Genomic DNA, 17,469 nt, shown 5'->3' with positions numbered 1-17,469 from the left:
GATACTTTCAACCCAAAGTCAAACTAAAGCATTACCCAATAGAAGGGCAAAAATGGAGCAAAATAAAGGGCACTGAGGGATCAGAAAAGGCTAAACCAGAAGTAACAAAAGTAGGTGACTTTGTTAGGGCTCATGACGCTTCAAGTAATGTTACTGAAACCAACTCAAGTTGATTAGAAGAAACATATTCATGTATGTATGTGGAAATTTTTGAAGTGGCTCAGAATCAGCCAGGACTCTTAAAAATTAGTACCAGACAGTTCCTCAAACTGTTAATCATAGAATTGTTACCAGATGACACAGCAATTCCACTCCTATGAATACACATGTGCACATAAGAATTTGTACACTAATGTTCCTAGCATTATTCATAATAGGTAAAAGAAGCAGAAATAACTCAAAAGTACATAAACGGATGATTAGATAAATAGAATGTGGTATATCCATTCTATGGAATGTTACTCGGTTATATAGAGAAATTAAGTTCTGATACATACTACAAAATTACTTGAAACTTAATGTTAAGCAAAAGAACATAAACACAGAAGACCACACATAGTATGACTGATTCCAATTACATGATACCCAGAATAGCCAAATCCAGAGAAATATTAGTGGTTGACAGAGACTGGGCAGATAGGCCAATGAAAGTGACCACTAATGGGTCCAGACTTAATTGGGATGGGTGGAAGGGAGACTGATGTTCTGGAGTTAGTGTGATGTACAACTCAGTATGTTAAAAGTCATTGAACTGTTCATGTTAAAAGGTTTACCCTGGGATTATCCAAGTATATATTTCACCACATCTTCATGGGATTACATGAATTTTAGGGGCATGAGTTGTGCTCATTTAGAGGCTGAATTGATAAGATAGGGAATGGTGTCTATTTAAGTTACCAAAGAGTTCCACCAAGAAAATATGCCTTACCTTGTGTGGTAGTATGAACCTGTAACCCCCAGCTATTCAGGAGGGTGAGGCAAGAGGATCATTGAGCCCAGGAGTTCAAGAGCATCTTGGACAACAAGATGCAACTCCAAGACTCCATTCAAATAAAAAAGAAAGAAAGAAAGAAAAAACGTCTCTATTTCTGTGTGAAAAGAACTGCTTTTATTTAGTGGCACAAGAGTCTCTAGCAATTCTGGCTGTGGAGAAATGCCAATATTCCTTACAAAGAGAGCTCTCTAGCTGCCCTCAGAGGGAGCTTAATTTTACCCTTTCTACATTGGAAGTAAGGAGAAAGAATTCATACTTCGTCTGCATGATTGAGGGGAAACTTCTTCTCCAATTCTGTCAGTGTACCCCTACAAGTAAGTATCCTGGCTCAAGGTAAAGTATCCTGCTAGGACTTGGGTAACATTTACAGTGACCATGACCTTAAGTTAAATGGCCAGTGGAACAGGAACCCAGAACCAATATTCTCATCACTTGTTTTACCTTATAAAGTATAGATGTCATTATGGGGAATATCTAAGGGGAAATATGAGGGGGGGGGGCAACCATTTAGAGGACCAGACTGACTCTCTAATAATATGCTCTAGAACATGAAGGGTTTCAGGGCTATGCTCCCTCTCACCAAAGCTGTCCTGGCTCTGCCTTAAGTGTGTCCCTCAGTTCAAAGATAACCACAAGCAGCTCAGAGTCCCTGGTACCCTACACGGGCAGAAACCTGTAGAGTATAGTCCATGCTGAAACATCTACTCTATTATCCTGCTCCCAAATGGTGGACGTGTGAGTCAAAGAAAACAACTATGCAGGCTGTTCAATTAGTGTATTTTAGAGGAAGCAGGTTTTCTCTGGCTTCGTGAATTCATGGGAATGATTCTCTAGAAGTACATCAGAGCTCTGCTTTGCAGCTTAAGCCTGAGTCATGACAAATCCTCCATTGAGCAGTGATGAAAACTGAGCAAGAAACTAAGTTGCATCTCCTGTGCATAATTAAATCACAAAAGAGCCTAGACCTGTGCTGGGTATTTTTTTGCTTCTTCTTGTTTGTGTTGGGTTGTTTTTGCAGTGTTGGGGATTGAACCCAGGGGTGGCCTACCACTCCGCTACATCCCCAGCACCTTTTTGCTTGTTTTTGACTTCAAGACAAGGTCTCTGCAAGTTGTGCAGGCTGGCCTCAAACTTTCAATGCTCCTACCTCAGTCTCCCTAGTAGCTGGGACTATAATCATGTGCCACCATATCTGGCCCCTTTTGCTTGTTTTTTAACAACACTGTTCCTGAGTACCAAAGTAATACATGTGCCTTATTGAAGTAGAAAAAACCAAAAGAGTAAAATAATAATCATCCATCATCCAAGAATCCCAAAATAGGGCTGGGAATGTGACTCCTGGAAGAATGCTTGCCTGGCATGTGTGAGGCGCTGGATTCAACCATCAGCACCACATACAAATAAACAAATAAAAAAAGAGCCCCAAAATAACCATTGTAAACATTTTAGTAGATTTTTTACTCTCTTGTAGTATATCTATAGATACATAATCCTCTTTTAAAATCCTGATATCACACAATAGGAGTATTTTTGTAATCTCCTTTTCACTTATTAAAATGTCAACATTTTCCAGGGATGGGGCAAGGGAAGAATGGAGGAATTTTGGATTGGGCAGAGGGGAGGGAAAGTTGGGAGGGGGTATGGAGGTGGGAAAAATGATGGAATGAGATGGACATTATTATCCTATGTACATGTATGATTGCATGAATGGTGTGACTACATCATGTACAACCAGAGAAATGAAAAGTTGTGCTCCATTTGTGTACAATGAGTCAAAATGCATTCTGCTGTCATGTATAATTAATTAGAACAAATACAAAAAACTTTTTCCACATAATTAAACATTTACTTATAATACACATAATATGCATAGCTGCATAGTATTCCAACCTATGGATATAGCATAATTTGTTGTTTTATACCATTAAAAATAATATTCTGAGTCTTCCTGGTAGACAAGTCTTTTTATACTCTGAATATTTCCTAGGGGCTAATTTCTTGATGTGAAATTGCTGAGTTAAAGGTAGTCCTATTTTAGGGGTTTTGATAAATAGTACTAACTTGCCCTCTAAAATGTTGACCATTTTACAAACCTATTAACTATTTAAGAGAGTCCTGTTTACCTGTCTCCTCACTTACATGAGTTTTTAAAAAATATTTTTTCTACTTTAATTTCCATCAAGCAGTATCTACTCATTTTAATATGCATTGCTTTTTAAAATTTTCCCTCTAAAATTTTTGAGACTTTTTTAAATCAAATTTTTTTAGATTCAGCAAAATTGAGAAGGGTAGCTAGGATGGTGGCCCACCCCTATAATCCCATCAATTTAGGAGGATGAGGCAGGATGATTGCAAGTTCAAGGCCAGCCTCGGCAATTTTACAAGACCCCCCAACTCAAAGTAAAAAATAAAAAGAACTGGGTATGTAGCTCAGTGATAGAGTAGTCCTGGGTCCAATCCTCCAGCACCCCCCCCCCCGCCAGATTTTCTTTTGAGAAGGCACAGATATCTCATGTGTCTCCTGCACCTGACTTGTATATCCTCCCACATTATCAATATTCCACCCCAGAGTGGTACATGTGTTGCAATCTATGAACCTACATCAGCATGGTAATATCACCCAAAGTCCAGAGTTCACATTAGGGTAGTTTATAATGGTGGTGTACATTCTATGGGTTTGGACAAATACGTAATGATATGTATCTATCATTATATTATCATATAGAATATTTTCACTGCCCTAAAAATCCTCTGTGCTCTGCCTACTCATCCCTCCCTTCTCATTAACCTCTGACAGCCAGTGATCTTTTACTGTCACCATAATTTGTCTTTTCAGAGTGCATATAGATGCAATTATAAAGTATATAGCCTGTTAAGAATAGCTTCTTTTGCTGGGCATGGTGGCTCATACCTGTAATCCCAGCTACTCAGGAGGCTGAGGCAGGAGGAATGCAAGTTCAAGGCCAGCTTGGGCAGCTTTGTGAGACCCTGTTTCATAATTAAAAATAAAAAGAGCTAGGGATGTAGCTTAGTGGTAGAGTATACCAGGGTTCAACCTCCAGTACCATAAAGAAAGAAAAAGATTGACTTCTTTCACATTAATATGCATTTAAGTTTAATCCATATCTCTTCATGGTTTGATAGCTCATTTTCTTTTTAGCACTGAATATTCCTTTGTCTGAATATTTCACACTTTATTTATCCATTCATCTGCTGAAGGACATTTCAATTTGTTCCATGTTTGGGCAATTATGAACAAAGCTGCTATAAACATCTATGTACAGACTTTTGTGTAGATGTACTACTTTTTAAATATTCTTGTTCTTAGACCCAATTATTGGAAGTTTGTATTTCTGCTTTTGGGAAATGTCTGTTCAGGTCCTTTGCCCGCCTACATTTCTTAAACTGTGGTGTGGCCACATTGAAGAGCTTGATTTTGTATAGAATTCTGGATGAATGACACCAGCAACTTCCCTGACAGGAAGTTCCTTTTCCCACACCTGTGGCTCTGGGAGGATCCTGGGCTCTTCTACAGGAAGAGATAATATCTGTTGGTTGAGGACAGCCCATCTTTACCATGGACAATCTATACCTAGGTCATTTCTTATCTCCTAAGCTGGTTCAAAAATGCTGCCTTTTTGGAACGAAGGTTTCAATTGGTTTTTTTGTTTTGTTTTGCAGTACTGGGGATTGATCCCAGGGCCTCATGAAGGCTAGCCAAGTACTCTACCACAAAGCCACATCCCCAGTCAATGAAGGTTCCAATTCTAAGAAAATCTCTCATACATTTTATTTTGTAGGATAGCATTCAATTCATAGATCCTCCCAACACTTTAACCATCATAGTTTAAATTGAAGGGAGGCCTTATTTGAAAATGACCATTCAAGTCCCCTGAGGTACCTAAGAATGAAAAATCACTCTCCTAACTGGGAGGACTTTGATGATGACCATCATTGTCTTATGCAGTTGGAAATTCTCTGCTATTACAGACGCACTCAGTATGGGCCAAACAAAGTTTAGACTGGAAAGAGGGTGATACAAAAAGCTTATTGACTATTTATCTGGAGACAGACAGACAGACAGACACACACACACACACACACACACACACATATACACACACGTACATTGTACAGACATGCACATATAATTATTTTTTTAAGAAATTAAAAGGAATAACCTGATCAAAAAGTAATTTTCATTTTATATTTCTCCTTTTTTTTCTAAAAATTTCAGATTGCTTAAAGAAAATTAATATAGTTATGCCCATAAGAACCCTGACGTTACAGTTGACTGCTTGAATGCACCTATGATAGGCACTAGAAGATTGCCTCAATGAAGTCTGCAGGCAAAAGGAAACTGTTTCTTAAATCCACTGGAAAGACTTTATGTACTTTAATTACATCCATGAAAGACCATAAACTAGGGGTGGGAACCTCCAGTTCTTTAATCTTATTATCACAGTCCAAGTGTTCCATTGCTCTTGAAAACCACTTATGACTTCTTACATTTCTAGTTAAAATTGATTTTTAAATGCCTGTTCTTTACCCATAGACTTCTGACTCTCAGAGAAAGATATATTGAAAATAAAAAGAAATGTTTGGTTGTTATTATTAAACCAGAGGCATTTTTAACTTTGTGCATTTGTAAGTCTTCTTTATAATGTTTTTTGTTTTGTTTTGTTTTCTGGTACAGGGGATTTGAACTAGGGATGCTCTATTACTCAGCTCTCATCCCCAGCCCTTTTCATTTATTTATGTATTTTTGAGACAGGGTCTGGATAAGTTGGCCTCAAACTTTCTCCCAAAGAACTGGAATTACAGCATGTGCCACCACACCCAGTTCTTACAGTCCATACTATATTGATCATTTGGTTATTGGATTTAAAATTTGGAGTTGCAAAAGACCACACGTGAATTTTCCAAAAATGCGCAATTGGGATATCATCTAATTATGCACCTGAACTTAGGATTCTAGTTAATCAGACTCTGTTTTATCAAATCATCCACAACAGTTCACTAAAGTTCTACTGTGGCATGGGACAAACTAAATATGGATTAAGATTATTTTACTTATTTTAGTGTGGGACATAAACTAGTAGAAGAAATAGAATTTTTTAGAGGAGAGTAAGATATGAATAAAAATGAGAAACTGTTATCTAGAGGATGGAAATTACATTAGCTTATAGTACCACGAAGCTGAATGGTGGAGCAATGAGGATAGCATATAGGTAGAGAAGAAGCCATTTAGAGGCAACTAGTGAAGAGTCTAGGAAATCAGGTATTCTTGCCCATAAAAAAATACAAGAGATAAAAGAGAGAACTTGGTATCCTTTGTTTGGACGCATACTCATGTATTCTAAAAACACCCCTTCACTATCTTTCAGTTTAAGTCAATTTTCTGCTTCTCTCTTCCTTATCCATTCAGGCAGCAAATATTTTTTGAGTACCTGCCACAGGCTGGGTGCTTTTCTAGATCTGGGAATGCAGCATTGAACAAAACAAACATAATCTTTTCAAATTCTTTAAATTATAGTTGTTATTTTCTCTTTCCACATTCACACCACTCTCTCAGTCTTTATCCCTGTAACCTGATTTCCATCCCCACTCTCATGACAAAATAGCTCTCTAAAGGCCAGTAATTTTACTAAGTCTAGTACCCTTTTCTCAGTCCTCATTTTCCTTGGACTTGATAGCATTTAATTGCATCCAACTTCCGTGATTTTTTAAACCTTTGACTCCTTTGGTTATGCAATATGGCACTAGTACAATTTGCCTCCTATTCCTGGTATTGCTTCTTTTCTGATTTTCTTGCCTCATAAATATTGGTGGTTCCCCAAGTTCTACATTCTGCTTGTTTCCACTTTCTCAAACATTTTCCCTATATGATTTCATAGAACTTAATCATGGGCTCTTCTAGAAGTCTCCTAATTCTATATTCCCAGATCCAACCCTCTCCTAAACTATAATCCCACATTTCGGACTGTGTGCTGGAGGTTTCCATCAGGGCATCTGGTTTATGATGCCAAGCACAATCTGTTTGAAACTAAAGCAGCATTTATACCACTCTTGTGTTCTCAACTGCAAACAACAGAAACCCACCCTAGCTCAAGCAGAAAAAGAATTGACTGGGAGGCTATTGAATGACCCACATGGTCAGTGGGAAGACCAGAGGAGCAGGAATGAAAAACTGGCAAAACTCAAGCAGCCTAGAGCACAGAGGGCATGGCCAAGTTCACCCATAGGAGAAAGCTGGTGAGGTGCTGCCCTGGAGTTTACTGTTACCCTTCTTACTGTCCCCTACCACCACCCATGATTGCTGCTCTTGAGTTTCTTAACCCCTTTTAGCTTGGTTCCTGACTGCCAGTTTGGGTGTAATCTCCCTACCCCCAGATTACAAGACCTAGGTTGGACTATCTAATAACCCCAGGCACTAAAACTGCCCTCTGATTCCCTTCAGCTTCCCACAAAAGTCTGTCAATCACCCTATTTAATTTTCTCCATTTATCTCATTTCTTTAGCTTCCCATTTTCATTTAATGCTACTATCATTCTCTTCATCAGCAGGAACTGAACCTGGACAACCTCTTGGACCACTTCCTCTTTCTCAGTGTTAGAAGTAATTAGTCACCCAGGTCTGCTAAGGTTGTATTCATTGTTCATTTGTTGTTTTCCTTCACATTGTTTTCTTCTCGAACTTCTCTGTAACTGCCACTCCGCTGTAACCATCTCTTAATTGAAATCCCCACATCTAATACTTCCTCCAGTTTATCCACCCAAAGATTAATCTTCTTAAAGCGACACGTTGATCATATTGCTTTTGCCAATAAAATGACATCATCGATAGATGCATGCGCCTGGCATTTAAGATTGCTATGATAGAACCCCACTGAGACCAAAAGACAAATGGTGCCCAAAAAGAGCTTGACCTTCAGGTACAGTCTGTTATGGGTTCAAACCTTGAGTTTCCCATTTTCTAGTCACATACTCTTGAGGTTTATTTTCCATGTCTGCAATGTGGGGATAATAAAATCTACCTCTTAGGGTATTTGTAAGTCAGCACTTTGAAAGTTGAAATGGTGTTATAAGTTGTATTTAGGTTGCAACATCAACCCGCAGATGCTTATAATGAACAATATTCAATTTCAGACCTGTCTGGTTTGAAACCTTAAGTAAGCTTGTCATCACTGTGGTTTTAACACAGGCAGGTTAGGATCAGCATGCTACATGTTTTGGGGGCTAAGTGGCAATCTCACTATCATTTATAGCATTGTTCCCAATTTCAAACTGCTGACTTACAAATGACCTTTTGAAAATATTTTATTTGCAAGCAGAGAACTTCCTGTGTTATTAATTTTTAGAATTGAATTTCCCTGATTGGCTGCTTTCCACTCTAACATTGTTATTTAAAAGGATTTCCCTGTAGAATTTCATTTCTGTAAGAGTCTGCTATGAATTCCTCATGGGGGAAAAGTATATCTTTATAATGAATACGTGAAAATTATTAGCTATTATCTCTAAGGCTTGCCCAACATCTAGTAAATGTGGTGAAACTTGAACACATAAAAAGACATTTTAAAGTTGATTCTGTAATCTTGACAAGTCTAAACCCCACCTCATGGCATAAATTTTGGGTCGGGACAAGGAGAATTTAGCTCCATAATCCAGCCAGTTCTCTTCTCTCTGCTAAGCATAAATGACAATGTCAGAGGCCCTCAGATTAACTTTGGTGAGTGTCCATTCACTCACCCATGCATCCCTGCATCAAATTCCCTAAATGAGGCATGGCTGGTGATCTCACAGGGTAGATTTTAGTCTCATACACTCTCATGAAGGATTTATAGCACTGCTAATTGCTTCTTTTCTGAAGTCAGTAAGTCTGGAAGGTCTTAGAGGTGAAAGATAATAATCGTGCCAAGATTGGTAAAACAATTATTTAATAAGTATAATATTTTAAACCAGTCTCTGCAGATACAGTTTGTGGGTGAGAGTGTGAATTAAGATGCATTACGTCTATTGTTTGCCTTTTTTTTCCCCCCCCAGTTCTGGGGATTAAACCCAGGAGCGTTTTATGACTGAGCTACATCCCCAGTCCTTTTTATTTTATTTTATTTTTTTATTTCTAGAGAGGGTCTTGCTGAGTTGCCAAGGCTGGTCTGGAACTTGCAATCTTCGTGACTCAGCCTCCCAAGTCACTAAGATTATAGGTCTTGTGCCACAGTGAACGACCTGCTTTTGCATTTTTAATGGTTTTTAAAATTCCACATTTATATGATTAAAATAATATAAAAGTGAAATCCCCTGTATCTCTCTTTTCTCTTTTTCCACTTAATTTATTTTCGAAACACAACTACCTTTTATTACTTAAAAGTTTATCCTCCCAAACTTTTTTTTTCCTCACTTACATTAATTTTCAAGTTATCTCCAGGCATTCTTACTGGTTAGAAGCTAAAACAACATGGTCATTTAATCTTTTACAGATTTATAACTCTCATATACTGCTTATGTTAAACATTTTATAAAAACAGAGAATCCCCCCCCACACACACACTTCAGGTATTACCATTATTAGGTACTAGGGATTGAACCCCGGGGCACTCTGCCACTGAGCTACACTCCCAGCCCAAATTTATTTTAAATTTTGAAACAGGGTCTTGCTAAATTATTGAGGGTCTTGCTAAGTTGCTGAGGCTGGCCTCAAATTTGTGATCCTCCTGCCTCAGCCTCCTGAGTTACTGGGATTTCAGGCGTGCACCAATACTCCTGACTCCAAGTCATGTCCAGAAAAGTATGTCTTTCCACTATGATCTGTCCTTTGTCAAATTTCCCTTTACATTAGGTGGTATTGGAGTGGCTCTGGATATTTTGGGTAGCTGGCTAAAGGAAAATTGAGTTGGGAATAAATTAGTTTCAATTTCTCACTAATTTTAATTAGTGAGATATATTTACATGGACTATGTTGTTGCTGGCTGTCTGTTGTTTAGAAATAGATTGCAGGAACACTCCTATGGCCCACTGACTCACCTGGCATCTTGTCATGGAGGTGCAGGGCTAGAGGTTATAACGTAATGTGAACATATGGCTGGCACTGAAAGTACGTGGGTAGTGTGGGAGAAACAAGAATTGCAACGTACATAACCAGAAGCTAGTCTAGTAGAAAAATCCTTCCAATAGTCAGATATGTACACTGTAAGCAGAGAATTTGGTTTTCATTTATGTCAAGCCAAAACAGTTATTGTCTCCAGTCAAGAATACACTCAAAAATTCAGTGTGTTAATTTTAAATGCACCATACATTTTTTTAAAAAGTGTTTTTAGTTGTAGATAGATACAATAACTTTATTTTCTTTATGTACATTTTTATGTGGTGCTGAGGGTCAAACCTAGTGCCTCACACATGCTAGGCACATGCTTTACCACTGAGCCACAACCCCAGACCTACACTATACATTTTAATTCTTCTCTTATTGAATGGAACTTACACGAAATAGAATTAATCAGAATGTCTTTGACAATACCAAAAATAGCTTGTTCTATGTGTGAAGTTGTGTTTTATGTATTTCAACAACAATAATAAAAACCAAATTTGATCTACCATGGTAAAGGAAAAACTAAATAGCCTTCCTCCATTTCCAATTAAAAATTTATTTTAAAAAACCAATGTCATTAATCCCAGCTTCCCAGGAGACTGATGCAGGAGGATCAAAAGTATGAGGCCAGCTGGGGAAACTAAGCAAGAACCTTTCTCAAAATTAAAAATAAAAAGGGACATTTGCTCAGTGGTAGGGCAACCCTGGGTTTAATCCCAATACTTCCAAAAAAACTACCAATATCCTATTTATAGCACTGATCTCAGATTTGCTGTGATGTTGAAATGGGATAAGGCACATGAAGCACCTGAGATCCCAATAAGTTTAATCAATTTAAGACAAAAAAATTGTCATATGAAGAGACAAATAGTATACAGCAAAAACTTAGGATAAAAGTATTGGAGGTGTGTTGGGCAGTTAATTAAATTATATATAACATATATATTACATGCATTACACATATGTATACACACACACACACACATATTTGTGTATATGGGGGGGTGCTGGGGATGGAACCCAGGGCCTCACATATTAGTCATGCATTCAATCACTGAGTAACACCCTTATATTTCTTTTTAAAAGACATTTGTTTTAGTTGCAGACTGAGGTACAAACCCAGCTCCCCCTTATATTTCTTGATTTCGCAATATTTATAGTACTTAGAAGCTTCTTAAAATGTGTAATCTGATGTGATTTATTTTCTCAGTCTAGATACTCAATTTAACCTAATTTTGCATTAGTAATTCTTGTATTCATTTTCTTCTCCCAAAGTTCCTACAAATAATAAAAGCTTCAGGCCCCACAAAATATGGATCTTTCTTTGAATTAAAAATAGACATTTATGTATGTATAACAATATACTGATGCAAGTTATTGCTCTTTTAAGAGACTTAACATGGAAAGTGTTGTATCCAGACACAGAAGAACAGCTGTTAGAATTGAGACCTCAAAGTTTAAATGGTTAGATTTAATAGAAACTTGCAGATATGAAAATGCTCCTTGCAGGAGAAACTTTTGGTAAATCATTTAATTTTGAAGGAGGAAACTTTAGAGACCACTTGATCTCTAGTCTAAATTAATCTTGGCTGCCTTACCACCACTCTCTACAAAGTATGTATGGTATTCGGAAGAAACCCAGGTCTGATAAGAAATGCAGTCATTTGATTTTTTTCTTCCATATTTTTTATTGGTGCATTATAGCTGAAGCATATTTGTACATGCTTACAATATAAGAATACAATTTGAGTCATTTGGATCTTTAGGGAAGATTTTTTTTTTAACCACTTAGCTACATCACCAACCCTTTTTGCCTTTTGAGACAGCATTTCCACTAAATTTCTGAAGCTGGCCTCCAATTTGTGATTTCTTTGCTTCAGCTGCCCCAGTCACTGGATTACAGGTATGTGCCATTATGTGTGGTTTTGGGGAAATTTCTGAAGAGGAACAAAAGGATAGGAAGTATACTGCAAGAATGTTTAACAATTCTTTCAATCTTTTAATTCTTCTAAGTCCCTCTTATCTTGACATTTGCTGCCTCCCATTTCTCATCTCCCCACTTCAGCCTGTCCTTCTCTCCTGCAGCTCTAAAAAGACTCTCAGCTGAGTGTGGATGAACATGCCTATAATCCCAGCTCCTCAGGAGGAACATAGGTTCAAGGTAAGACTCAGCAATTAAGTGAGGTGCTAAGCAACTTAGACCCTAATCTCAAAAAAAAAAAAAAAAAAAAAAAAGAAAGAAAAGAAAAAGGGCTGAGGGTGTGGCAGTGGTAAAGTGGCCCTGGTTTCAATCCCCTGTACCAAAAGCTAAACAAACAAACAAAAAAAAAAAAAAAAAAATGACTTTCTTATTCTATCCTAACTCAGCTCTTTAATCCATTTAGTTCCTGAGCACCTTACAGTTCTCCTCTTTATTATTCTTATTTGCACTACCAAGTCACAAAAGGGATTTGACAAACTAAAAGAAGGAAGAAAGGGCAATAGGGTTAAGGGAGTAAGAAGGAAGATGAATGCATTGCGTACTTACGTGTTCAACCCTCGAATTTGCGCATTTGCAAATGAGTAAAGTGAGGCCTAAATAAGGTGATTTGACACTCACCTAGGTAGTCAGATGGAATTGAGCCTAGAACGCAGGCTTACTTCATTTGAAATAACCCTCACTGATCATAGGCAATCAATCCTATGATCTACCATATAAGGTTCCCTTTGCACCCTTGGTAGAAAAAACACCAGGGGGAGTAAGAAGCCTGGGTTCTAAGCTTTACTTCCACCAGGCTCCACGACCTTGGCCAGTTGAATTCTTTCTAAGGCTCCGTGTCCTTCCTCATATGAAGAGGTTGGGTAAGATGAAACTTGGGTCTCATCCAGCATTGACATTCTTTGCTTCTGATCTGTGCAGGGACCTGCAGCTGTGGCAGTGGTGGCCTGGAGCTGGTCAGGACGTCTCGCCCCCATTTATCTCTCATGGGACTAGGGAAGAGGGGAACCAAGGAAGAAGGGATTCTTCCTCTCACTTGGTTGCCTTTTCAGCGTCCTTGTAGGACACACCCCCTGTCAGAAGGACTACAGACTTGAGGTCCGCGGGCACCCCAAGGGCTGTGAGGGCGAGAATCCCTCCATGCACCTGAACTTCCAGGGCCGGAGGCTAACCTTGACACCCACCCATACCGATTCAGCTTCAAGACATAGGTCCCATTCCCTTAGCAGGCCCAACACGCAAGCGCAGCCACCAGCGGAGGGCGAGCCTGAGGGACGCGGAGGCCGGGCAAGGTGAGAGGAGGGGCTGGCAAGACCTCGCCTCCGCACCGTCACGTGGGGGGCGGAGTCGGAAGTGTGACGGCGTGCGCGGGGGCGGGGCCACCGCTGCGCGCGGGCGCGGGGGCGGGGCTCGGCGCTCGCGGCTGCTGCCTGGGAGGGAGGCCGGGCAGGCGGCGAAGCGGCGCGGCTCTCAACCTGACTGGGAAGTGGTCCGGGTGGCCGCGGCTGACTGGCCCAGGGCTGACGGACGGACGAACGACGGAAGCGGGGGCCGGGAGCCGCGCCGGGAGACTTGGAGAGCGAGTGGGTCAGGCTCAGCGGCGGCCAGGCTGTCGGTTCACTGAATGAAGTGCCCGCCCCGCTGAGCCAGAAGCCCGGCGCTTTCCACGCAAGATGGACGGTTTTGCCGGCAGCCTGGGTAAGTACGGCTGGGGAGTTTTGCCTCTCTTGCGCAGGGTGGGAACCTTGTTCCTTCCACGCGCAGCCCAGGCCCTGCTCTCCACCCTGCCCCTCGGGGAGGCAGCAGTTCCCCTGCACATGTTCCCCTCGAGGCTGCCGCCCCTCCACGGACTCCAGCGGACGGAGAGCCCCTCCCCCATGCCCAGCCCTCCTGCGAGCCAGACCCTCCTTTCTTCCCAGAGCCCCCTTCTGTGCGGGGCCCGTCTCCAGAAGTGGGAACCCCTTCCCTTCTCAGAGGCCCCCGTAGCTGGTACACCTCTCATGCATTCACGGCTCCCCCCTCCAACCCTCCTTCAGGGTTGGGACACCCCTTTTTAAAATCCAGACCCCTCTTCAAGGTGCAGCATTCCTCCTTTCCATATGCCGAGCTGTCTTTTCGGGATGGAGACTGTCCTTCCCCACGCAGAGGTTCCCTTTTATGGTAGAGACCCCCCAATCACGCTTTTGGAAGGGCCCCCCCCCCCGTTCTTCATTTTAAATTTGGAGGCTTCTTTTAAGTATCCCTCAGTAAGTGACAACTTCCCTTCACTGTCTCCACTTCTCCGCACATTTTACAGTCAGTGGTGGAGAGACCTCGAGCACTGAAGCATCATTGCTTAATACAGGAAAGGAAGAGGTGCATTTGTGTTGGGGGACCCTCTTTAAGAGTGAAAGCAGAAGTGTTTCTTGGCTCTGTGTGCATGCTGGGGAGAAGTAATTCTGCCCAGTGAATCCATAGGAAAGGGGGCCTCTGTCGGGAAAGAAAGGATTCTCCATTTTTGGAATATGTTGTCTTTGTGGAATGGAGAAAGGGAAGGAGTTATTAAGTAGGCTGCAGTATCTTTTCAGTGTTCCCTTTCACCCGATTAAAGGTAGTAATGTTGTAACTGGCTAGGGGAATCAGAATTCCAGGCTGATATTTAGTGCCTCATACCTGTGTCTGGAATTACTATTCTTTGAGGCCATTGGAATCTGGTTACTGTAAAGATTGAGCTCAACTATTAATGGTGGTGAGAGAAACAGTTTCTGCTTTGGCTGATATTGCAGTTATGTGATACCTGCTGCTGGATTTGTATTTTGAGTACTTTACATAGAGGTAGCATGTACGTACTCAGGCGCCTTTCTTTTGCATTTCTTGATAATAAATCCTTAGTTGGTTAATGTTCATAGATCAGTGAACAATCTGGCCATAGGCCATATTTTAATCTGTCCGCACAAGGTTGGGATTAGATGGATTTTATGAATCTAAAATAAATAAAAGAGCAATGGATTCAGCGTAGTTATTAAATAATAAGACCCATAATTTTGACCCTGACTATCATGGGAAGAAAAAAAAAAATCATCATTATAAGACTGTTTTGAGAGTGGAAATCCTAAAATAGGAGGCAACTGAGTGCTACTTTTTCCTTCACCTGTTGTCCCTTCTAACCTTTGATGTCTTATAGTTCCTTACTGGTGAAGTTGTTCCATACTTGGGCTCCTTTTAGAGAGATATCAACTTTTCACTGGTTCTTTTTCAGCTTTGTGGCTGCGTTTAATAACTAGTTCATATTGGACTGAAAGACTTGTCCTGTCCACTAAGGGAATGATCATAGTACTAGGGCAAATATTGGGTATCTTCTGGGGACTGATTTGGGGCTGTGGTAGTCTCTGTTGGGTGTTGGGTCCTCAGTCTGTACTCTGAGATCTCTACTCATTTGTATTTCATCTCTGTTGATTTTGACGATTTCTGGAGGGCTTCTGGAAACTTTATTTTCAGTGAGTCTTCTTACCTATTGGAGTACTTAGGTTTATTTTGAGATAGTGTGTATGCCTTATCAAGTTAAATTCATCCCTTAACTAATCCAGGAGGGACTGAAAGGTGAAAATAAATTGCAGTTGGGAAAATAAGTCCCATTTTTTAGAGCATTATAGCCCATCCTAATGTTGGATGCTGCTGCTGCTGCTGCTGCTTCTTCTTAATTCATTTGATGCTATCTTATGGGTGGTATGTGATGAGATTTCCTTTCTTTAGATATGGTATTGATCTGGAACAGGGGAGATATGCCTTTTCTAAAGAGAGGAACCCATGTCAGCAGAGAGGGAAGGAAATTATTCCTGGCTATATTTCTGGAGCTGCTTCTGATGAAGATACTTCTCAGCAGGAGCTGTGCTTTCTCTTTTTGTCCCCCTTAGGAGTAAAACTAGGCCCCATCTTAATTGAAACCTTAAAGCGTTGGGAGTGGGGGAGGGGTGGCGCTGGTATATTTTACTGGTAGCCTTTAAACAGAGCTCTTTGCTCAGCTCTTGCCAAATTGCTTGTTTCTGTTCCCTGAAGTTCATTAGCCGGAGCTTAGAGTTACATTGATCTTTATTTTATCATCAAGAGAGCCATTAATATGAAGGCAAGCACTTGTGCTTTAGGATTTGTTTAAAAAAATTTTTTTTTTTTTTAACTAAATAAGAATTCAAAATGTGAAGCTCTGGGGTAGCAAGTATGGAAAGCATTTATTATACTTTCAGTTTATTATGTGTGTATCTCCTTTTACATAGTACTAGAGGGTTCTTGAAAAATTGTGAGAAAACTACATTTTTATAAGCAGAACAATTGAGTGCTTTATAAACAGAATGATTCTAGGAAAGCTGAATATTTAAGTGAATCCTATGGTAATCTTGTCAAGCAGAGAAACTTAAAATTCAAATGGTGTGCTTCGTTGATGAGTGATAAGGCAAACAGTGTATTATGTGCACTTCATAAGATATAGCAATGAAAACTATGTAGTGAGTTTTGAAAACACAAATATTCAGTGGTTGGCCATTTTATAAATGCCACATGGAAGTTAAATACTGTAGAAAAAGGATCTTTCTTGTTAAGTTGCTTAGAGCCTCAGTAAGTTGCTGAGACTGGCTTTGAACTTAATCCTCCTGCCTCAGCCTCCAAGTCGCTGGGATTATAGGTGTGCACCACTGCGCCCTGCTGCAAAGGATGCTTTTAATCTCTACAGCTGATGAATTTCAGGCAGTGTGGCTAGCAGGCCCTTATACTCTGGAAGTTCCCTTAGGTATACTATATTTTGGTACATGAATTAGGGTTATTAAAAATGGCAGCACTTTGGAAACAATAATTACTACTACTACTAGTATTGCTACTACTATTTGTAGTACTGGGGATTGAACACAGGGCACTCTGCCACTGAGCTACATCTCTACCCCTTATTTTTAAATTTTGAAACAGGGTCTAACTATTTTGAGACAGGCCTCAAATTTGGGATTCTCTTGCCTCAGCCTCCCAAATCACAGGGATTACAGGTGTGCATTACCACATCCAGTTTAGAAACAATTATTTATAAATTTACCCCAAATTATTTTGATGCGTTGTTTACAAATTATAACACACAGTCTACATGTTATATATTTTAAAATTCAGGTCTGTGCAAAAGTGAGAAACTATCGATGCAGCTTACTGATTTTTTTTATAAGGCAGGAGTTGAATTTATTTCATATTTAGTCTTTTTACCATCTCTTATTCAAAACAAAGGTTTTAATTTTAAGACTTATCTTGGAATTAGCTTGGAAATTAGTCATTGTTTGCACTTAAAGTATATATTTAACCATGTCAGCTTTACATTTTTTCTGCCTTCAGAAATTAAAACAAAATTAAAATCCTTTTTTTTCCCCAAAGAAAAATCATAATAAACTAAACATAGGATTGG

At 39.8% G+C, this 17,469-nt stretch overlaps 1 protein-coding gene across 3 annotated transcripts in view; it reads left to right on the top strand.

Annotated features, from left to right (window-relative positions):
- Window positions 1-13,469: 13,469 nt before the first annotated feature.
- The window catches only part of EML4 (EMAP like 4), a 161,357-nt gene continuing 157,357 nt past the window's right edge, over window positions 13,470-17,469 (top strand). For all 3 annotated transcript variants that reach the window (XM_079109761.1, XM_079109759.1, XM_079109762.1), the window contains exon 1: window positions 13,470-13,757. In XM_079109761.1, coding sequence (XP_078965887.1) covers window positions 13,733-13,757 — 25 coding nt within the window. In that variant the 5' untranslated portion in view covers window positions 13,470-13,732. The remainder of the gene's footprint in view (window positions 13,758-17,469) is intronic.

This window comes from Sciurus vulgaris (assembly GCF_902686455.1).
Source record: "Sciurus vulgaris genome assembly, chromosome: 14".
NCBI classification, from domain to species: domain Eukaryota; kingdom Metazoa; phylum Chordata; class Mammalia; order Rodentia; family Sciuridae; genus Sciurus; species Sciurus vulgaris.
This window is presented reverse-complemented; position numbering and strand designations above follow the sequence as displayed.